Source organism: Colias philodice, chromosome 1 (genome assembly GCF_061535455.1).
Source record: "Colias philodice isolate Cphi_HAF_F1 chromosome 1, ilColPhil1 Martin Lab GWU primary, whole genome shotgun sequence".
NCBI classification, from domain to species: domain Eukaryota; kingdom Metazoa; phylum Arthropoda; class Insecta; order Lepidoptera; family Pieridae; genus Colias; species Colias philodice.
The window spans coordinates 8,386,234-8,409,900 of NC_143086.1; the positions used below are offsets into that span (position 1 = coordinate 8,386,234).

General features: G+C 33.1%; 3 protein-coding genes across 5 annotated transcripts; 2 read left to right on the plus strand and 1 right to left on the minus strand.

Moving 5' to 3' along the window:
• The first annotated feature begins 2,306 nt into the window (after window positions 1-2,306).
• Window positions 2,307-3,617, plus strand: LOC149491254 (uncharacterized). Its single transcript, XM_089714691.1, has one exon. It carries the CDS (start codon window positions 2,605-2,607, stop codon window positions 3,076-3,078), a length of 474 nt encoding a protein of 157 aa, XP_089570817.1. The 5' UTR covers window positions 2,307-2,604; the 3' UTR covers window positions 3,079-3,617.
• On the minus strand, window positions 3,617-8,812 carry Drat (Death resistor Adh domain containing target). Of its 2 annotated transcripts, none has more exons than XM_089714680.1 (5): window positions 8,681-8,812; window positions 5,588-6,324; window positions 5,361-5,508; window positions 5,106-5,258; window positions 3,617-5,024 (listed from the first exon to the last, which is right to left on the minus strand). In XM_089714680.1, the coding sequence occupies exons 2-5, from the start codon at window positions 6,310-6,312 to the stop codon at window positions 4,908-4,910; spliced, it is 1,143 nt and encodes a 380-aa protein (XP_089570806.1). In that variant the 5' UTR covers window positions 6,313-6,324; window positions 8,681-8,812; the 3' UTR covers window positions 3,617-4,907. The 2 variants fall into 2 exon arrangements, with proteins under 2 accessions (XP_089570806.1, XP_089570798.1); XM_089714672.1 differs by lacking the exon at window positions 8,681-8,812 and adding an exon at window positions 6,416-6,550.
• Window positions 8,813-9,507: 695 nt separating this feature from the next.
• On the plus strand, window positions 9,508-13,797 carry LOC149491256 (uncharacterized). Of its 2 annotated transcripts, none has more exons than XM_089714700.1 (8): window positions 9,508-9,639; window positions 10,554-10,608; window positions 10,692-10,868; window positions 11,066-11,197; window positions 11,329-11,498; window positions 11,589-11,769; window positions 11,888-11,966; window positions 12,286-13,797. In XM_089714700.1, the coding sequence occupies exons 3-8, from the start codon at window positions 10,701-10,703 to the stop codon at window positions 12,885-12,887; spliced, it is 1,332 nt and encodes a 443-aa protein (XP_089570826.1). In that variant the 5' UTR covers window positions 9,508-9,639; window positions 10,554-10,608; window positions 10,692-10,700; the 3' UTR covers window positions 12,888-13,797. The 2 variants fall into 2 exon arrangements, with proteins under 2 accessions (XP_089570826.1, XP_089570835.1); XM_089714709.1 differs by having other exon boundaries at window positions 11,888-11,957.
• The last annotated feature ends 9,870 nt before the right edge of the window (window positions 13,798-23,667 follow it).

Here is a 23,667-nt window from a genome sequence, read left to right on the forward strand (position 1 = left end):
TACTTTACTAATCGAGTCTTTTTTTTTCTCTTACGCTTGAGTATGCTCAGGAATAGAACCCTTTCATTTTTCAGGGTCTGATTCGATGTGGTTTAATTGTTATTAAATAAACAAAAATAATAATTAATAAATAATTATTAAAAAAAAATTATGAGGCGTGCACTTTTGGATATTCCAAACTATTTTTTTATTATGCTCATTTAACTTCCATGACTTTAATTATGCTACTATACTTTAACCATCATTGTTTAATTTTATAAAAAAAAAACATTCCATAAAAAATTGATACTTTTCTATTCTATCATTTATTATTTCATATATCTGAAATTATGTACAAAATAGTACGCATTAAATCAGTGTTATGCCTTTATCATATTTTAAATTAGAACACATAAGAGTATAACAACTTATTACACCAAGAATACAATAGAACGCGGATTATCATAGATATCAGTAGATTAAGTAGTACTAATAAATTTTCATAGAATTGGTATGTGTACTTACCCGTAAGATATATGTATACTGGGGTCCCTTATACTGTTTCCTAATAGTGCCTTATCTTGTATTACACCGTATACAGAAATAGTAACAACGGGCCGGTGATACTATATGAGTGTAATTTTTACCAAAGTCGCTACTCGCTGTCACTTTGCACGAACACGAATCGCTTCAAACAAGTGCCTTACCTAACGCCTCGGTAGCTCAAATATACGTATTATATCGCGATACTTAAATTTTGAAAATTTATCCTTAGGAATCTCGGTAAAAACAAATATTAGATTTTTATATTATGTTTTTCTTCAATACTGGAGGTTATATAGTTATATTGTAATTACGTCTAATGTTTATTAATATCTTTAAATGTTTTCTTATTTAGCACTTAATGCAATATTTCACGTACGTATAACGCTATTTTAAGTGAAATTTAAAGTTTATTGAAAATGAAAAAATTTTGTGCAATTTTATATGCCATGTTGCATTTTGCTTGTCAAGTATTAAAAAAGTATCAACATGAAATTTCCATATATTAGGATATCTTTATTATTTTTCGTTTATAAAAGCAAGTTTGAAAGCTATAAGTATCTTGAGATGCATTTAATTATCTGTTCGAATAATCATAATAGATAAAAATAAGTCCGTCCCTATATAAGACTACAGTTTACATTAAGGTTTGTAGTGTTTACCCAAAATTTGTATATTGTATAAAATTTTATGCTTAAAATTATTTACCAAAGGAATGCATTCCCAAGGTACTTTTATCTTAACGTGAAGCAGCTACATCTCAGGGACAAATTATAATTAAACATTACAAACTCTTCATAAATAATATTGTAGTGTAATTTTACTGAACGTTGATTTATAATTATTTTTAAGTTTAACCGACGGAAATCGTTTAAATTAAAAGGGTATATATAGAGCAAATATCTTGAACATAGTTAATTCCATAACTTTAGATCAATCTGTAAAATTCTTGCAGAACTAATATTATTCGCAAAACAAAGCAGAATGAGGAATACCATATTTGAAGTAAAGATAAATTCTATGTTCAAATTATTTGTCGGCATCTGTAAGTTACAGGAAACAAATATTACGATAGTGTACAATGCATGCGTCAATTAATTTTAGTTTTAGTATTATAGTTTTCATTTCCAAAGTAAAAATACATAATCATTTTGCTCAAAAACAAATTTAATAACTCAGGCCCCGGAATCACAGACACAATAGAAAATCTATTGTGTCGTGGACCGATCGGGCCGTTCGGGGCTCAATGGGTTAAAAAAGACATTGTTTGGATTTCTCATATATCTTTTATCTATTTTAAAATAAAAATTACACATGAAAATAATATCAACTACCAATCGCTTTTGCTGAATCGGTTTCTTCTTTTTTTAGTCAATAAAATTTACAAAACGTGCCTTCTCTAAACATGTTTTTAATCACTATTTTCACCGTTTGTATTTCACACAAAAATGCATTGTCACCCACTCATCTTTTTTTATATTTATAGTAATTATTGTATCTAGTTACTTGGTTGTTTCGTTACACTAACTTAAACGTAAATTTAAAGCATTCAATGTTTTCTTTTTTTTCAAATAGGTTTGGACTATTTTATATTGTATCGATATAAAAGGTGATATTACGTTTAAAATATATTATCATTATCGTAATTCTGTTTTTTATTTATCCTAAATTATAGAAGGTATGAGCATCTTATTATATCTTTACTTTTATTAGTCAATTAGGAAGGTAATACTATGTTATTAATTAATTAATTCCCAATAAGCCCATCTCAGTTCACATACTATTCCTAAAATTCTTTGAAGGTGCCAAAGCAGTCAAATATGGTTTGGATCTGTTGTGTGGACATTCATTGAATAGTATAGAAATGAACAATATGCATAAAATAATCATTCCCAGAGTAGGTATTTTCGAAGATAAGAGAATTATAAGCATTATTTCGTAACATAAGGAGCAAAAAAGAAAAGCACTACAATGCTACTCCTGTTTTATTAACTCCAAGTAGTTTTCGATTCATTTCATTCATTGTTCTTAAACAATGAAGAACAGGTGTTAGTGTTCATTCTCCAAAGAATCGCTAAGTCAATGGATCTAGTGAAATTTTTACTTCTCATTTCTTTCGCTTATTCTGCGAAAAGTAGATTATTTTGTGGAAAGTCCAAAATACCACTGGAAATAGGGGAATGGCATCATCATTTAAAACACATGGATTCAGCAGTGGTAGAGAATCGGCCTGTAACAATTAATGAAGGACAAGTGTACGTATATGAGAATTATTTTCCTGGATACATAATTAATTACATACACGTGGACAATGTTGCGATGAAATCATGTGGAGCAAGCGCTTCGATTAAAAAAGGGGGTATCGGCACTTCGTCTGTTCTTATAATTCTGCACGCGGAAACAAATGAGGAAATAAGATCCGTTATTGACATTTGGGGAACCAAACATTTTGAGCAAACAACAAGAACATTGCCGAAGGATGAGAACACGAAAAATTTAAAGTCATTATATCTCTTCAAGGAACTAAGGGCAGTAAACCACAACAAAAAATATTGATCACAATTTTCCATTGAAATTTTTGGTCTTTTTAATAAATCGTTAAGGCATTTAAAAACATTTTGTGTGTTATTTAATTTTACCATTGTTCCAATTGCTAGGAGGACCATTAATAATAAAAACGGATTTTTTTTTTAATTTATATTATTGTAAAATGTTATGGAAATAATAATATAGAGAAAAAATACTGAAGATAATAAATAATACTAATCAAATACATCTTTAGACTCAAACATAATTAATGTGATCCATACAGAACAAAGGGTGTTCTGGTCCAAACTTTGATTCAAGAAACAGACCTCAAACAGGGCAAACTAAATAATAGTCTAGAAAACCGTTCAAATGAAAATAGTCCTTAGGTGGGTGGTATCAGAATCGAAATAGGTAAATAAAAGACAAGTATTTAAACAAAAACATTTATTTTTCAATAGGTACTTTTAACAAAATACATGATTGGTAATTATTTACGCAATATGAATATATTTCATTTTATATGCTTGATTTGTGAAATGTAAAAATTAGATAATTCTATTACTTTATTACACACATGTACATGACTAGATAATTATTAAAAAATACATAAAATTCCAATGAATCTCGGATTATATAAAAATAAATTCTGTCGAAAATATTTGCACCAAATATCACTTTATGACTTCTCAATAAATTAATATCTAAATATCAAATATAAACTGATATAAATATATCAATGTTACTTTCTAAAACTTTTTGCGCGATTCAATGTGATGATAAAAAGAAATAAATATTGATTTAATAAATTTAATTACATTTTACAGTCTATATATGTGTTATTTTGTTTTTTTTATCCGTCTTATTCTACTATCTCATTATATAATAATATGAAGGATATAATGTAAATAAGTATTAGGTAGGTACCTGCAAGCATAAAGTTATTTCACTACATTTTTAATATAATCGTTCTTTCTCTTATTTTTATCAATAAACTTAATAGGTATGATAAATACCATAATATGTATAGTAAATATTTAATACTCTTTGATCGGCGACTCGTCGTTTCCATACAAGAATATGTAAGTTATTGTTTTCTTTCCTTGCAAACAGTAGGTATAGAAAGGTTTTTTTTTTTTATTTCCTGCTACTATAGTCTATAATTACAGATTCAATGTTTTATTCGGTCAATTTTTATTAATAAAAAATCATCGTTCCATTACCATAGATAAAAAATAATTCGCAATTCCTTATTTTAAAGAGTCAATATCTGTGACTCGTCACAAGTAAACAATTGATATTTTCATTTTTCCTTAACAACTTCGCGCACATTAACGATACAACATAGATGTGGAGTATACACGATAAGGTTAATAATAGCATGTTCCAGTTTCATAAAACTTATTAACAACACATCGACCTATTAAAAATCGCGTTGACGTTATTTATTGATCAATGAAAAATACATGTAAAGCTAATTTCGCTTTAGATTACGCTACTCACGACATTCAAGCTTTGAATACATCGACTATACTATATTTTAACAACATAATAGAACACACTATATAATAATAATGTCAAAGCGTAGATATTAATTATAAATGTATTATGCCCATATTAGGGGAGATAAAGTAATATAATAATCATAATAGTCATTGAAATTCACTTTTCATAATTCTTACTCTAAACTTTGTGAACCACCTACATCTAATATCTGCTTTGTTGTGTGCTGAGATCTGGTAGTATTTTAAAATTCAATTGACTATTTTGTTTTGGCAGCATCTGTTGTGCTTCAATTTGCTACATCTGTTTCTGTTATGGCAATGAGCAATATTTAGGACAAATCAATTTTGAACAACTTAATCAATGTTATGGAATTTCAAAATGGCCCGGCCCTGTATTTCCGAGTTGCAAAGCTTTCTTACAACTTCTTGTGCTTCCTCTGCCGGAAACACTGAATGTGGCGGGGGTTCGATCTGTGAATATAAACCGAAAATAAACATTCCATATACCAAATGATAAAATACAAATCATTTAAATATCATCAAATCACTTACATTTCCATTGGCAACTAATTGAACTAATTCTCTCAACTGTTCAATACTGCCATTTGGTACCATGACAATGTTGACATTCATTTCCTCTGCTTTCTTGGCAAACTTTGGTAACAATTTATCCCCTACATCCTCTGTTACAAGTACCATACCACCCTGGTAACATAAAGAAACAGTTATAAAAACATAATCAAATATGTTACATGAACAAAAAAAATATTACAAATATTGTATATACATTATGATTTTAAAATCTACCTGAGCCAAACATTGAAGCGAACGATGTAGAGATCGGGATGTAGTCCCGAAATTAAGCACAATATCCACAGGTCCTCCGCAAGCGTCGATAGTACGCTCGATTAACTGCTTTTCATACAGATCTTCAGACCATTGTACCACTTTCACCCTGTTTATTTACGACAAAAATAAATAAAAGTATTCTTTTCAAGATGAAATATTATTGTGTATATTACTAAGGAACTTACTCTTCACTCTCATGCGCCAGGACGAAACCTTCATCCTTAATGGTCGCGACTGATATGAAAATATTCTTATGGTGTGGGCTTTCTTTGAAACAGTGTGTCGCAATACGAAGCGCCCACAGTGCTAAGCCACCAGTGCCAACAATCAAAACAGTAGCTTTGTCCTTCTTATTAGGACCTTCTAGAATTTTATTCAAACATTCAATAGCAGTATACACGGTATTCATAGCTAGCAACGCACCCGTCGGAAGCATTGCAGCTACGCTTAAAGGTAAAGTATCTGGCACTGGCACGAGACATTTAAAGTCGGGCACAACAATGTAATCTGCGTAGCCGTGTGGAACTCCCTCATATGGATACAACACAATTCTAGTGCCCTCGCCCAATCCCTCAGTGCCTTCCGCAGCTTTCCCTATAGCATCGACAACACCGGCTACTTCGTACCCAGGGAAAAGAGCACCATCTCGCAGTCCTATATGCGCTGGTGTGGAGTGTAATCCGAATCCCTCCATCTCTCCCGATAGACTTCCGATGGAGGAAACCGATGACGTACTACACACTGATGCTGAACGGGTTCGATGAGCTCGATAACACGCTCCGGCATATACTACTCTAATTCTCGCGCCATACATGGGCACATCGGGAACGGGGACATCAAAGCTAAATACACACTCCTTGAGGGTCGGCCCGGGAGACTCAATTGATACCTGTCTGCACAGCTTACTCATTTTAGTGTCCTTCTGAAAGAAAAAACATATTGAAAAACACATGTTACAGATGACACAGATGCACACACAACTAAATTATTTACAAAAAGACAAATAATATTACTTTCTGGACTGAAATTCCTGATGCGGAATTTAATAAAGCCATAGTTTTATTACTAAACAAGTGTACAAATCAATTCAAATGCTGCCACTAAAAGAACTAATTAATAATATAATATCTGCAAGTATCTCTATGAAAAATTATTTTCATACTATGTATTTACACAACCAATTAGGTGTTCTGATTATTCAATTAGTGTTGTTATCTTATTTCAGTGTTCAATGACATTGATAAAGGATCTTTATCATGCATCTTATCAGTTGTTTTGCTATTAATTCTCTTTTGTTATTTATGTTAATAATTAGCAATCAAGACATTATTTGTATTCTGAATTATTATTGGTTGTTGAGTGTAATATTTTTATGTTGTGTAGATGAATTATAATAATTATTGTTACTCTGTAAATAACAAATTTTTTTTTTTTTTATTTATAATAAATCTTAATATACAGTGGTGGACGTTTAATTAGAAACAGGTAACACGATGAAGTAGTCATCAAGTTTATTTAACATTTGTGTATTAAAGTATTAGAGATTAAGCATTATTTCATATGTAATAGAACACCCGTTTATCTAGTTTTATAATAAATTGCTTAATTTTAATCAAACGTTAGCTTAAATTAATAAAATCAAACAACTTTAGGTGAAGTCTGATTTCCGCGTATTTTCAGTCTGGACAAAAAATTAGAAACAGCATGTTTCGAGTGTTCTAAAGTCAAAACCTATTAAAATGCCGTCAATATTTTTTTCATCTATAAATATTTGCACCGTTTTTTAAACATTCTATCTAAAAGTTTCTGAAAATTAATTTACTTTGCAGCAAAAATGGGTAAAAGTAAGATTCGTGACCCATCAACAAGAAAAATAATTTTAAGTTTACATTTTGACAAAAACTGGAGTTACAGGAAAATTGCAAATCATTTAGAGTGTTCGATAAAAAGATATTCAATGCTATAGTTTATTTAAAAGAGCATGGTACTTCTGATTAAGTGCCTAGAAAAGCTTGACCATGAAAAACTACTGCTCGAGGATAGGTAAATTATTCTTTTCGCAAAGATAGATCCTTTGACTCCATGATCCATCCTATGACTACTTCATCGTGTTACCTGTTTCTAATTAAACGTCCACCACTGTATATAAATCTCGTGTCACAATGTTTGTCCTCAATGGACTCCTAAACCACTTAACCGATTATAATAAAATTCGCACACCATGTGCAGTTCGATCCAACTTGAGAGATAGGATAGTTTAAACATGTAGGTACCACGGGCGAAGCCGGGGCGGACCACTAGTAAATACATAAAAATTGCTTATTGATCAATGAGTAAAAAGAGATGTTTCTAATATTAATACATTACAATAAATAAATTCTAATGTATTAGTAGTAGAAACAGTATTAAAAAATTAAATAGGACCTATTTGTTTTTTTTTTCATTACTTTAAACTTGAACATTCAATTCAATACATAAATTAATAAAAAAACAAAATGTTTGTAACTGATTTTTACTATCTAATATTCTAATAGGAACTTAGTTAATAACTTTAACTATTACTTGTTTTAAATCATTTTAAGAACAATGATGAGCAGTTAATACAATATTCTATATTAACATTGTCATCAAATGAAAAATGGTATTAACTATTCTGTTTGAATAAATTTATGTACTTACATATAATGTGTATTCATAAAAAATACAGTGATAATCTCAAGACACAATTTTAAATCTTAGGAGCACCAAATTTAAATTACTCTCAAATATAAGTGGTATATTGAATAATAATATACTGAAAAAATATAATTGTAAATTTTCAAATTTCAATTTTAATGAACAAACTATTAAGTAACTAGGTATTTTGTTTAAAAATATATCTGCAAATATTTGTATATCAGTGTTAACACAGTTTCTTGCCACCTAAGAGCCAATGAGGACAATGAACGAATAATAACATTCATATAGAACATTATCACGCCAGCGGACAGTGAAAAACAAAACAATGAAAATTATATAAACATCAGTATTATGACCTTCCTGAACATGAAGGTCGTTCTTAGACGTATGTTATTCAGAAAAACTAAATATGAATTAAGACATAAAACAGTTTAAGAAATGTTAAACAAAAATATCTTCTGTGTTAAAAATCCTATTTAAAAACGAAGCCATTCCAAACGGGTAAACAAGAGATCATGCAAGATGGACGTGATAAAAAAAATAGGCATAAAATACAAAAGGGCTTGAAGTTATTATATAGCATAGATTCAATTACTTACCTGTTCTATACGACTTTTATAACTGAATCGCCCCTTTTTCTTCAAAGATTACTCTTTTGCGTAACGTAATTCGCGATTTTTGAAAACATGGGTCAATATTCAAATCCTATGTCAAGTGTCATATGTCAAATCTAAAATGACATTTGACAACAGACGACAGACGTATCGAAACCTCGAAACGAACGAACGATGCAGATGTCACTGGAAAATAATATAGTCAGAATATAGTATGTGTTATAAAAATAAAATCACTTGAAGAAAGTATAATCTAAGGTATAATCCTTCATATAGATCTCAATACATTACTTACTCTGAGATCTCAATATAAAAAGCTTTCGCTTCGCACATGCTTCGCACGCAGAATGAAGAATGACAAGGGAATGATGGGAATGACCAGTCCATTGGATAGGAAAAGAAATCCTGATGTATGTAAGCCATAGAACGTGCATGCTTTATGAATAAATTTTTCAACACCGTGATATTCTAAAATCTAAAATATATAAAATTTGAAAGGCAGACTAATTATTAGACAAACAATATTATTATTAAAATATAAGACTTAAATTCCTCTGAGCTTAAATTAGTCTACATACATCAATAAAACTTATAAATATAGCATTCGTTTTCTTTGAGTTTGAGCAGTCGAATTAATTGTTCAAAATTCAAATAGTCTATTACTATAATTACCCAAAAACCATTGAATTAAGTCAATAAAATATTTAATCATCACATATTTTTCATGATTCAGTAAAATAGTTATATGTATTATGTACAACAACAAAAAACAATTCATATTTATAAAATTATATTGGCTAATGGCAATACCTGTTGGCGTGGGTTTGAACTTTAGTTATTGTTAGCGTGGGTTGATTAAATTTATTTTACTTAAAAACACTATTTTGATTAATTGGTACATATGAATTTGTTAATCAAATGATTTTTTGCACTAAGCGGTTTAGGTAAGTGTATATTGAATAACCAAATATACCAAGCACTTTGATTTAACATTGTTATTGATTGATGTCATTTGTCCGAAGTGGCCTCATCAGCATTCGTTGTGTTTTTTTGTATCTCATTGATTTGAAAATAAGTAAAATGAAATGCGCAGCGCATTCTATTGATTTAATAGTGAAGATACGAAGATGTGGGTATCAATAACGTTATTGTTACAACTTGAAAAGCTGAAGCTTGAATTCTGTGACTATGATGACAGTGAGCGACGCGGTTGACAATTATTAGTGTTATTGCAGTTTGCATTGTTTGCGTTTTTAGTATTTACATAAGTAAATAGATATTTCTTTCAAAAGCAAATATATAAGAATCATAAATCCTCAAAAACTATTCCGAAAATGTCGCGGCGTATTCAACTTGTCCATACGTATAAAAAATTCTATGGGACCATGGTCACCACTCATTTGAAATAATTGATGTACCTACATCAAAGTAAATTTATAATATTACTAATGAAAACGCACAAATTACATACTTGTATCATTACACAGCCACAGCGAAAATACTATGATGAATGTACATATTTTTTTTAAAGCATAGCGAATACATAAGGCATATGAATATGTATCTACACCACTATCATTAAGAGATATGTAACATCAATAATATATTAGGAAATTTGTTTTTGTATATAGAATGTGTTACAGGATGAAATTTGAAAAAATCTTTCACTGCTATAATGATATTTTTTTTTCTTATTGCTATATTTGAGAGTAGAGGAATTCAGAAAAACTGTTAAATATTTAACTATTACTATAATACTGCACTGCGAAATAAAGAAAATTTTACCTGTAAAAAAAATAGTGTTCTTTTAATATGTACATGTTTATATATCTAATAAAGAATTAAACATTTTTTTCAGAGTGTGGTTGCCTATGAAGTAGTAAAGCTTCATATCTGAAAGGATTGTAGAAGAGGTATATTAAATATTTTCTTACAATATCCATTTTAAATGTTATTCATATTGTATTAAATTGCCATACTAAATTATTTCTTCCAGGCAGTCACCATGTCTCAGCAATACAGTTTGCGGTGGAATAACCACCAGCCAAACTTTATATCAATGTTTACAACACTTCTGAACACAAAGACACTTGTAGATGTGACACTAGCGGCTGAGGGACAACACTTACAAGCACATAAAGTTGTCCTTTCAGCATGCAGTACATATTTTCAGGTAGAAATATGTTTTATATTACTCAGATTGTTTTTTTAATGATGTTCTATTTAAGGCTATTCTTTTGGGAATTAGTTTAACACATATTTATAAAATTCTATGGATAAATGTAACAAATGAAAGACTTGTAGAATGCAAACTTCTGATATTGCTACATACTGAATAAAAAGAAAGTAAGAAATTATATAATGTTTCAGGCACTCTTTGTGGACAATCCATCTCGTCATCCAATTGTCATCTTGAAAGATGTATCTTTCTCTGATCTTCGCACAATGGTTGACTTCATGTATTATGGTGAAGTCAATGTCACTGAAGAGCAGTTGCCACAGGTAAATTTCATGCACATTGTTCACATTTAATAAACCAGTCAGTTAACTTATTCACAAATTCATTAAAGTATTGATATTTTTATAGCATTGAAATGCTTAAAACTTTATTTGAGTGTAATCATTTCTTACAGGTACTGGACACTGCAAAATTACTGAAAATCAAGGGTCTCACTGAGATGCCTGATTCTACATCCCTCACACGACAAAATACATCATCAGACTTCCAGTCACCAGGGGAGTCTATGGAATCACATAGGCCTTCTGCGTCACCATCATCGTCTCCATGTAACAGAAGAAGAAGGTTAATTTATATTCTTTATTTATATCTAATTTTATATTCTGCAGAATCTATTTTGAAGACATTGAATAAATAAATCTTTCTTCCCCTTAGACGCCGGAAAAGTTCATCTGGTTCAACGAATCTAGGCAATCTGGTGCATGATGAGCCCAAAAATGAAGAATATGGGCAAAGCACCCATGACATTGTCCGCAGTGAGACCATCACACTCAGCAGTCTGCCTCAGCAAAGACGCATGAGGGAATATGAGGAACGGATGGATGTCATTCAGCAGGTAATTTATTCTAAAGATTTTGATTTTTCTTTACATAGAGGCATATCATTATATGTGACTTGCCCTCTAATAAAAAGTTTGCAATTATCATATGACTGAATGTTATTTTCTGCTTCAGCCTGGAGAAGCCCACAATCTAAATGTTGAACCTATGACAATGGATAACAATACAGTGGGACTAGCGCAAGGTATGTCAGGTACTGTCACTCTGTACTTCATTTTCATTGCTTCAATTTGATTTTATTTACCTCACTACCCTGGTCTCTTGAACTTCGATAATATTCATTTAATTCTTCACTTTATTTTGCATAATTCCATACATTCGCATCAATTCTTATAATACAGCATGTCTACATTGAAAATGTATTATAATATTGTTCTAAATAGTAAGTTTAAAAGTTCGGGATGTATGTTCTGTTTTCCAGGGAAGGGAGATAAATGAATATTATTTTTTTAAGTTTGAATATTTCTTTTTTTTTTATTGTATTATACGAAATCATTCATCTCTCTTCCCAGGAGGACAATGGAGTATGTTGGAGCACACTTATCCGCGATACCCAAACGCCGCTTGTATCAGTGGGGGAGGGCTGCAACCGGACCCGGGAATGTATATCAACAATGTCATTAATCCTCACGCGGATCACGAAATAAACGATTACGGCCAAAATTTAGGGGTGACCGGCCCGTCGCCGGGCCCCAGTTGTGCGGCGGAAGCTCAAACGACTCACGACATATCGGCACAGAATCAACCGAAACGACGGCGCACCACGAACCCACAGGCCGCGGAGAACTTCCAGAGGGCGTTGGAAGCGGTGCGCATCGGCGGCATCGGGTTCTGTAAAGCGGCGCGGCTATTCGGCGTGAACAACAGAACGCTGTGGTTGGAGTACAAGAAGAAGGGCTACCCCAACAACCGGCCGAGCATCAAGAGCCGGATCAAGCGCGAGCACTCGTCGCCGCCGATCGAGACGAAGGAGGAGATGCCGCCGCAGGAGCAGCAGATGGCGCTGATCTGCCCGCCGCACCCGGTGCCCGTCGGGTTCATCGACCCGCGGCCGCTGGACTTCCAGGTGCAGGTGAACAACCCGACGCTGAACGTGAACTACCAGATGCAATAGAACGCGGCTTGCGGCGCGCCGGGCGTCGAGTCGTACTCGTTGTGACCGGGGTGGGCCGGCGGGCCGCTGCCCCCGCCCGGCCCCGCGCTGCCGCTGCTGCTCGGGCCCGCAGACCCGTGGCGAGTCGTCAACGTGCAACTGCCCCTGTAGATACTGGACACTCGCGTGAGGCCCGCGTGCGCGCCATCCTTCGCTCAACGGAATTGAACGTGCATTTCAATTTGCGAACTTTCGACCTTAAAATATATCGAGAAGATTTTTTTTTGTCGAGCTGTACTGAAGAAATATACCCAAATTCGCATAAGTGTGGCGGGTTATCTAGGATGCCAATTGCTACTAATGAAAAAAGCATATAAATCTTCCAGCGACACAGATATACATTGAAATATATATGATCCTGCTACATTAGAGGATAAACGATACTTTTAAACTTGTAAATACAGTTCCAGTTAACCAAACAGTTTGTCTAAGATACATGGTTTGTGATGGCTTCAGACAGTCTAACGTGTTTTATAAAGAAACCTATTCATCATAATAAATGCAGTCGACAATGCATACAATTCAATTGTGATGATTAGACTTAAAGTACTTGAGTATCGTAATATTGCACGCCAAATGACTATATTGTATTACCTTAATCGACTTTAGTTCTCTAACCTCAAGACAAAAGTACCCTTTTCCAATGTGTGTTGTACGAAATCAATTATTAGGTAAACTTTGCTCTTGAGGTAATATGGAGGAAATAAGTACGATAAGTGTATTACAATAGAGTAAAACAATTGGATGCACTTGAAGTGTGACGCTGGGCGACGCTACATCCTCTGCGGGTGAAACATTGCCATAAAAATAGTATATTTAGATCTCAGTAGAACAGTAAGGTTTATAAGATATTTGTAAATGCTTTATTATCATATTATAGACCGGGAGATACTGACACAAAATTTCGAGTCATTTGTAACAGGATGGCGGTTCTACAGGGGTCTTAGTACGCAATGACAAAAAGAAAAATGATGGTGTGAACGCTGGTACCGGTGGGTTAGTCGCGTGGGCGTTAGTCGAACTCGTCGGAAAAATAGCGAAAGTCAAACGATTTGTAACACAAAAATTTTAGAATTTACCGATAGCCCATAAAAAAAAGTAGGCGGTAGTGTCATGCCATACTTTTCCGGTATGACTTACAGCCCGCCATACCGACGCGAATGTGTTGATTTAAAAAAAACAATTATTCAACCATTTGTACCAAGCTAACTTTTGCACAGGTAACCATCGTCGTGCAGCCATTTACGAAAATCGCCATGCCATACTTTTCGGACGACTCCAAATGGTCGCCATACCGCCGAAAATCTGCAAATTTTTTTTATTTCGCCTATCTTTTTGTACCAGTATTACATTTGGCTTTTTGGAGAGTATTTGATAAAATGTGACCATTATTATATTTGCCATACTTCTAGTAGGGGGAAAAAGTGCTGTCATACTTGAAAAATAAATTTATTATTAATTTATATAAGTGAAGATTTCCAACACCTAGATCTTTGAAATTTTGTATTTATATTCGTTGATCCTCAAACTTACAGGAAAAATAAGTGCCATACTGTTACAAATCGTTTGACTTTCGCTATTTTCCGACGAGTTCGACTAACGCCCACGCGACTAAGCCGCCGGTACCAGCGTTCACACCATCATTTTTCTTTTTGTCATTGCGTACTAAGAACCCTGTAGAACCGCCATCCTGTTACAAATGACTCGAAATTTTGTGTCAGTATCTCCCGGTCTATTACGCATTACTTAGATTGTAAGATATGTGAAATGTGATAGCGAATTTATTATAGTTATTATAATAGGATCAGATTGATGTTCTATGAAGTTCTAACAACCGTGTTATTGCATTGTTGAGCTTTAAATCATAACACAAAAGGCAGCTTAAGTTCATTTGTATGAAATCTACCTCCGCTTAAATATTCTTACGTATAGTTTAGTTATGATCGATTATGCGTCAGTTATTACTACCAGTGAAACACAATTCTGTGATAGTATTTTGAAATATTATTACATTAAAAATTCTTGCTTAAAATTTATTAAGCACAATCAAGCAAGATCTTCAGTATGTTTAAATTTTTTATAGCATAAGTATTTTTGTAATTGTATTGTATTTATGATTTCTTTTTTGGTGTAGCTAAGTATGATTAGGAGACAATTTATTATACACTTTTAGATATTGCTCTTGCATTAAAAATCATATAAAGGGTTTTTTTTTTCAAAGATTTTTATGCGAATATTTCTTTTTATAAAATGATGCGACAGGCATTTACTTGGGATTATTGTGAAAACGCTGGGCGAAGTAACAATATTTCTAAATCATTAAAATAATGACAAATTATTTTCTTTATATTTTTAAAATCAATTTCAGACTTTTTTAAATTGCGTATCGCCGGTCGTCGATTAGAAGTAGAAGAAAAAAAAACCACTTTTAATATTTATACATTAATATTATTAATACACGCAAAAGCCATAAACCGATATAGTCGATATATTTAACTCGATAAAATGATTCCGCAGATCTAATGTGAGCGTAACCATAACTATCTGTGGATATTGGTATATCTAAGTCATTTTACGCATAATAGTTTAAAGTAGACACATCACAACAATAAAATTTCAGTTAACTGGACAATTACATTAATTTCAAAATTCTTGTATCGCATTAAAGGTTATCATACAAGCGAATTCCGAACGTTCTAAACGGGTCCGCACCGAATACGTTACGTACGCGGCAAAGTACACGCCGCGCATGCGCAGTGAATTGGATACGCAACTAGAAGCGTACTGCCTCCTTCCGTATTGTACAACGTGGTTTTGCTACGAACGAAAGACTAAAACGTTGACGATTTTCTACGCGCCACGCCCCGCAGCCGTTTACAAACCAACAGTATGACGAGACCCGTATGTCTCAACGCTTTTAATGTATTGAATCGTGACGCCTTAGGAACTGATTGAATAGGGGTGAAATTAAGTGTTAAGAAAATTAAAAAATAATCACAGATTAAAACTGAGCACAAATTAACCTTTCAGCTGCTGGCAGTATAAAGAGAAAATCTTAAATTTAGTACAGTTTTAATGAACAAAAATATAGCAAGTGAAGTGGGTGGTAGTTTATTGCGTTTCAACCTGCGCGATGATTGGAATAGTTTAAGCTAGTCGGTCTGTACCAACTTGCATTGTTTTATTTATTTAACTTTTCATTTTTTTCTTTAGTTTTAATTTTCGTCATTACCGCGAAGGTATACTTACTATTTCAAGGATACATTCTTGAAAACATACTCTCAGGGATTCCCTACCTACGTTACGATTATGCTTTATTATTTTTTATTGCAGTGAAACTTCTTTATCGGGGTTGGAAAAAAATTTAGTGTAACATTTTTTCGTTACGCTTGACATTTTTCCGTACCGCGCCATCTTTTTCTTATCCCTACCACGCGTGATTCGATGTATTTCTGTAAAGTTGCATATAGTAAATTACTTTTTGAAAAATAAGGTCATAAAGAAGTTTCACTTCTTGCGTGTGTACACTAGAACACGCACACATTTTTTTTATACACATTGCTATCTCAAATACGTTATGTTATATGTATCGATGTTCCCAAATATGTACTTAATATTCGTGTGTCATATATTTTAAACGAAGTAAATTGAACATCACATTTTTATTCTGACTTGCCATATTATTCTCAATTCGTAGCGTATTTCTTTTTTCTTTTTTGTGGGGTTTGGTGGAGATGAAAAATAAATCATGATCTACACAGCCTTGTGAGGTATCGTCGGATAGGTATTTTAAAGTTAGGTTCGGGTTTGATACCTGACTTCCATTTTAGGGATTGAAATTTTGAATATTGGGGGTGTAAAGTCGAAATTAGACTTATCAGTAGTATATCCTATTGTATTGCATTTTAGTAATAACTTTTACACAATTACCATCTAAATTACTATATTTTTTTTCAAAATTATTAAGCCTCGTATTCCTGGTAATCATTTGTTGAGCAACATTTGATCTGATGATGTCAACTTTTATGTATAATTTCACGTTTATTTGTTTTCACCTCTCAGGCGAGAACATTTCAATACTCGCAAACTGCAACTTAGAGCTTTGAAACATTTCGATTCACATTGGTTGCTGAACAAATGTTATACTATGCATATGCATTTTTGCTGTATAAAAATAGGGAATGGAAAATGATGTCTGTATGTAGGACGTCATTCGAAATTTTTTTAGTATGTATTGGGTCCATTATATACAAACATTAAATGTTTCATTATATCATATCAGGAATCTATGTATGTAAAAACAAAAAAATAAATCATACACCGGTTTATCAAAGTTCATGTTTGTGTATACATACTTCTAAAACCTTACTAATAAAAAGTAAACAATGGATAAATTTCTACCATTTTCTACCATAGCTGTGTCCTGCTCTTGCTCACATGAAACGTCAATCATAAAAACAAGACAGGTTATTGCAATAACTAATCCATTGCATAGCGAATGGGTAACATTTTATTAGTAAGACCGTTATTATTTTAAAACGTAAAGTAATTATGTATGTAGATGCAACTTACAACATTACTCAGTATGTATTGAGAAAATAAAATATATGTGCTACGTATAAAATAATATATCGTTTTGCAATAATTATAAATTATATGGCCTTAATTGTGTATTAGATTACTAAGTAAATTGTATAACGCTAAGTGACCGAATTAAGAAGCAATTGAATGTGAACCCACTTGATTTGCTGCAAACAGGCCTACACTTCTGTATTTTCTACAGAAATCGATCTCGATCCCTTGTGTATGTATATAGGCATGTTTTAATAGATACCATGCATTTATAGAATTAAGGTAGTGTTAAATTGTGTCCTATGAGTAATATTAGTGTGGGAAGTTATTAAATAATTGAATCTTCACGTTAGGGATTGAATAAGTTGTATTTTTGAGTTACTTTATAAGCATGCCAATGACTGAGTAATATTCGAATGAAAAAATGTTACGTTTTGGGGATATTTTTTTATTTTACTTTAGCATGGAAACAGTAATGAAGATCTCTTACATTTTGACTGATTTTTTAAATATTCTTAGCTTTTTATATCATACTTTGCATTAGCATTTTTTTTACAGAAGGTATGTTAAGTGCGCTGATTTATTTTGTATACAGTATTGTAAGGGTAGAAAAGCAGGTTCTAATAATATATTGTACTATGCCAATAAGGAAGTGTAAATAATTATGCATGCTATCATTATCATAATTATTAATTAAACTATGTACACATATATATATGGAACAACATCATAATCTAATAATAGTTATAAACGAAATTCATTTATGTAAAACATTGGAAATGGCTGGCATAAACGTTGTCAAGATAATATTGTGATCAGTATATTTTCACACTTTACGTAGAAATGTGCTCAGATATTCGTCAAATGTACGGAGCACATCGCCAGTCATTTCTTACTTCTCTTTCGCTTCTCTCACAAAGAACTCTATGTGTAAATTGGTAGACTGTGTAAGTTTTGTTACCAGATTAGGGCATTTAATGTTAAGTGGCGCTCTAGTAGTGAGTGACCTCTGAGACTGTGTATAATTTTTCAGTATTATAAAAGGCGTTTGAGTACATTAGACAAAGTGTCAATTATTTTAATACTATATAACATGATTAAAAGAAGTAGAATAAATATGTCGTATGTAAATACAATGTTTTAATGATTGGCACATTGTACATTTACTGCGGTCATGTCGATACGTATTGGGCAAAAATGTCATGTCATCTTGTAAATATGTGCGTAGCACTACATTATACCAAAATAGGCAATAAAGCATGTGGTTATTTTATAAAATATTATTTTAATTTTCCCTACACCTTCACTATCCTTTCACAATTCACACGAAAATCACTAGAATTAAGATTCATTAGTACCTATCGCTTAATACTTTGAATTTATATTTTCAATTTTTTAATTGGAACTAGAAATCGATCAAGTTTAGCCACAATAATTTGTATAAGTGGGTTAATAAATAGCCAATTGACACAATAAATGTATCTGCGAACTTTCCACAGACACATTAAATTCACAATTAGATCTTCGGCTGCGGCGATCGAAATTTTTCAAAAGGCAGAATCGCGTGCAGCCCGATGAGCGCGAGGTCCGCAAGCAAACCTCCGAGCCCATGCTCTCCGCTGTCGAAGCGACGCTTTCGTCACCGATGCTCCAGAAACACGAGTCCTACCCGCAATATTCGGCTCCAAAGGTTCTACATTTTTTAATGAATATAATAGACCTTACTTTTTAAGATTATCTTTTTCGTGACCAGTTTTATATTAAATTTATATGGTTTACACGAAAATTTTAATTTTCTTTTGTTTATAATCTGGGTTTAATTTGATTGCTAGGCACACATTTAACAGATAAAAGAGGTTAAGAAGGAAATAGTTCCTGAATTGTATTAGTACTTAGTACGCTATTTAACTCCCCACAAGCGAGACCCATGGTTATGCCCATTACGCACACAAACAAACTACCTACTAGTTAGGCTACCTACACTCACTTAATTCGTGAGTAAGTAATCGCCACACCGCCATCCACAAGTGTACGTAACTCGCATTCCTCGTAATATAATGTGCAATCGCTCGTTAGTGAAATGTGGTGTCTATGCAATGCGCAAACACAAACTTCAATAGCAAAATCAACATCTAGATTCTAGAATATTTATTCTCTTTTTTCTAAATATATTTACTAGAATTAAGTAAGTTTCATTTATTACCTACACACAGTAGCTGTTTAATTACAGTTAGGTATCTCAAGTCTTAAAAGTTGCCCAACTTGAGAATTGACATTTCGTTCGTAGATGAAAAGGCCCAATTATCTCTATAAATATCTTTTTTTGACGAGACAACATCTTATAAATTGGTTTGCCGGGTGACACTTCAAGAAACTGCGTTACGCTCCGCTCACGTTATGCGCTCACAATGAGGCCCTGCGCAGACGGCACACTTTTTGTGCGATTGAGTCTGCGGCGCACAAAAAGTCTGCATGGCGCGTAAAAAGTCGGTCGCGGATTTTTCACAGACTCAACGCACACGACGCACATCTTCGATCTTTTTGTCGGCAGAGCTGTAGGGACGTAGACGCTATGGAAATCGTGCAGAGATCGCGAAGTATTATTTTGTACATGAAGTACAGAAAAAGAAGAAGATGACAATAGATCGCGTGCGTTACGTCCACCCCTAGCAAATGCAGATTGCCGACTAAAGTGTGCGCCGTCGGCCGTCTGCGTTAGCGCGCGTTGAAGCAAATGTTCAATTTTTTTCACACACTTTTTGTGCGGAGCGGCGCGCCGCGGCGCGGTGCGGTCTGCCCGAATTACACGGATTTTTTGTGCGACGGACTTTTTGCGCGTCGTGTGCGTTACTGCATATAATTGCATAGGTTCTATTTTCACAGACTAAAAAGTGCAGACATAAAAAGTCGTTGTCACGTAAAACTTTCGCCCGTATACCGACTTTACAGGCAACCAATTTTTTTTAATAGCTTATGAGCGATATCATCGACTACAACAGACAATATTAGCAATCCTGTATATTTATTAACGTAAAGTGTCAAATTACAGAGTCGGCGCCCTAAGCCAGAGCAGACTGTGGGATCGTTGCTCATTCGCACAGTGGCCGTGCTGGACCGGCAGCCGTCCGCGTCGCTGCCGGCCACCACGTCCACCACCACGTCGTCGGCCGAGCCGGCGGCGTGCGCGGCGGGCGGCGCGGGGGGAGCGGGGGGCGCGGTGTGCGGGGCGGGGGGCGCGGGGGCGGCGCCGCGCGCGAGCCACACGCCCGCCGTGCGCTCGGGCCCGCCGCTCAGCTGCAACTTCTGCTGGAACACCGTGGACGAGTGCGGCCGCATCCTGCGCCGCAAGACGCAGTACCACTGCCCCGAGTGCCGCACCAACCTGTGCATCGTGCCCTGCTTCCACGAGTACCACGACGGCGCCGAAGCAGAGACCGCCGCCAACGCCAGGTGAGCCCGGTCCGTCATCGTGCCGAGACCCGAGTGGATCTAAACGTTTCGTGCAGAACCGAACCGCTCGCTCCCGGCGACCCGGCTACGTATGTTTTGACGCGATAACGGAGGCACATTCTTCGTTGTGAGCGAAACCATGGTCATTTATGTGGGACATCTAGCCCACGCTATGTGTTGTGAGAGTGATATATATGTGTTATCTGGTTGTTATTTAACTGTGTGATCACGAAAGCAATTAACGGAGTCTTTCTATTTCGTATTCCATTAAATGTAAATAAGTAGTTGATCTTCCTTGTACCAAAACTGTTACGATTAATGAATGTTTAACAAATTTTATATCTATAAATGTTGTCCAAACCTTAAAAAAAATAAATTTATGATTAAAAGTATAATATTTTGTAAATAGTTGCAAAAGTTTGTTCATGTTACCCTTTAATAATAAGCTTTATGAGGAATACGTCCGTGTATGTGGTAAGTATGCAATGATGAAACTAAATTGTGCTAATGCGGTGATGAAACTATTTTCTTACTTAGAAATTTATTTTTTCGACTGTGTGGTCTGTGCCTGTCGGTAAATGTCGGTATGGATATAATTTTTGAAGACTAATATATTTATCGATGTTTATCTATACATTCAATATTTTTGCATAATGATTACTTTGTAAATATACTTCAAATGATAATTTAGATATTTCTGTGATGAATCTTTACTATTGTAAATCCGTTTTTGAAACGTGATAACTTTATTTATCCAAAGTGTATACTCATACTTGTACCATTAAAAATTTTGAAGCAATATTTGTGTAAATAATGATGGGTATTTTTTATAAATTTTTGGCTGTTGAGAGTAAAATATCTATTATAGAGAATATATTATTTATGTTTTATTAACATTTCGAAAGTTGTATGTAAGTATGAAAATATGATGAATGTTTAAACTTTAAATATCATATTTTGTAAGAAATATATTTATATCTCGATATTATTCAAAAATATCGTTCTAAGAGACATCACTGTTAAAATAAATTTGCTCAAAATGAGCTTTTTGATTGTAAGATAACTAACTTATATTAAATATAAGCTCTAAAATTTTTTCATCAATTCTAGGTGTGCCTGTGGAAAAGTGAATCATTATTTCACAATACATACCGTAAGCCAGCATTTTCAATGAGTAGGAATTGTTTATGTGACTAGTATATAAAAGTTAAGGAGTAATTAAAGACAGATAACTAATTTTGTCTATTTTGATGAATGTTACAAAATCCCCAATATTACCGTAGAGTAAAATACATTCTTACATAAAGTGTAGTAATAGTAGGTAATATCACTTATTAATGGAGAATCAAACGATTTATTCCAACTACTTCCGTTACACTTCCTAATGTTATAGTGACATTTAAGTATGTTGTAAGTAGATTGCCGTGTTTGTAATATTTTCCTTTACCAAGTATGTAATGTAGAAAAATATTTTTAAAATCAGGGAAAAATTAAACCCTATATTTAATATAGTACTCATACCATTTTAATGTAATTTGTAATCTGTACTCCAAAACGTAGAGGAATAAATCTATAAATATGTAATAATAATTAGTACTCTATTTGTAAATTAACAGCTAGTGAGATGAAAAGTGATCAGAATTACGTAGTTACCATTTTATTGTTACGTGTGAAAGCCTTTTTAACATTTTATCTATTGATGTAAATTGTATTAAATAAACGTATTAAAGGAATTGTTAAAACGATAGTAATTACTATGTGGTCGTTTACGATAAGTAGTACAAATTTTATAAAATATTATATCAGCAAAAAATATATTTTGTGTGTCTGTAGCTCAAAGTATTAAAAATGGTTGTAAATTATAATGAAGATTTATCGGATGTAATACGAAGTTCAAATTTATTCCAGGACATAAGCAATACATAAAAAATAAATAAATAATATAAATAAATAAATGATAAATGTATTGCAACATAGCTACCTTTATAAATTGTTATAATATTGAATATCTACTCAAGGATAATTAAATTTGTGTCCTCCACTATTTGAGTTCTTCCCATAATTTACGAGTAATCAGTAAAAAGCCAGATGTAAGAAAAACGAAATTTTAATATTGTAGAAGAATTAATGTATATGATAGAATTATTACTTTTGATATTTGGATCACGATGTATATCGGATGATCAGGGAAATTAAATTATTTAACAAAAACTAAATTACTTGTCCTTATAAATTAAATGAAGCTGGTTTACGATGACTTCATATTACCTGGGAACATTGACCTAATGTTAATGATTGTAAAGAATAACTACAAATTGGTAACACATGTGCTCCCTAAAAGAAAAGAGGGGTAAGATTTTGTGATTTTCAGTATATTATGTATAAGTAAGTTATTATTAAAGGACACTATATCATAATAATATTTTAACCAAACAAAAAGATCTAATATGAAGTTTTGCACAAGTCCCCCTTTAGAAAACCTTAGGTATCTGTGGGATCAAATTAATTCATTTTTCTTAATCTGCATCTAAATTGTAATATGTTAAATATTGAGCTGTATAACAGTAAAAAGAACATTTTAATCGGTGTTAATTGCAAATCACACATTTTATGAAATATCGTGGAGTACCTAGTTATATATATTTTTGTACCGATACTAAGGTAATGAATTAAAACTGTCCTGAACACATGTACTCCCTAGTAGACTACTGAAGTGAGA

Excerpts from the sequence above, each read along its gene's own strand:
- LOC149491254 (XM_089714691.1), top strand. The coding sequence starts at position 2,605 with ATGGATCTAGTGAAATTTTTACTTCTCATTTCTTTCGCTTATTCTGCG.
- Drat (XM_089714672.1), bottom strand. The coding sequence starts at position 6,457 with ATGGCTTTATTAAATTCCGCATCAGGAATTTCAGTCCAGAAA. Across the intron at positions 6,325-6,415 it reads CAGGAATTTCAGTCCAGAAA|AAGGACACTAAAATGAGTAA; the intron begins GTAATATTATTT and ends TTTTTCTTTCAG. Across the intron at positions 5,259-5,360 it reads CGCTTCAATGTTTGGCTCAG|GGTGGTATGGTACTTGTAAC; the intron begins GTAGATTTTAAA and ends TTATGTTACCAG.
- LOC149491256 (XM_089714700.1), top strand. The coding sequence starts at position 10,701 with ATGTCTCAGCAATACAGTTTGCGGTGGAATAACCACCAGCCAAACTTT. Across the intron at positions 10,869-11,065 it reads CATGCAGTACATATTTTCAG|GCACTCTTTGTGGACAATCC; the intron begins GTAGAAATATGT and ends ATAATGTTTCAG. Across the intron at positions 11,770-11,887 it reads GGATGGATGTCATTCAGCAG|CCTGGAGAAGCCCACAATCT; the intron begins GTAATTTATTCT and ends TTTCTGCTTCAG.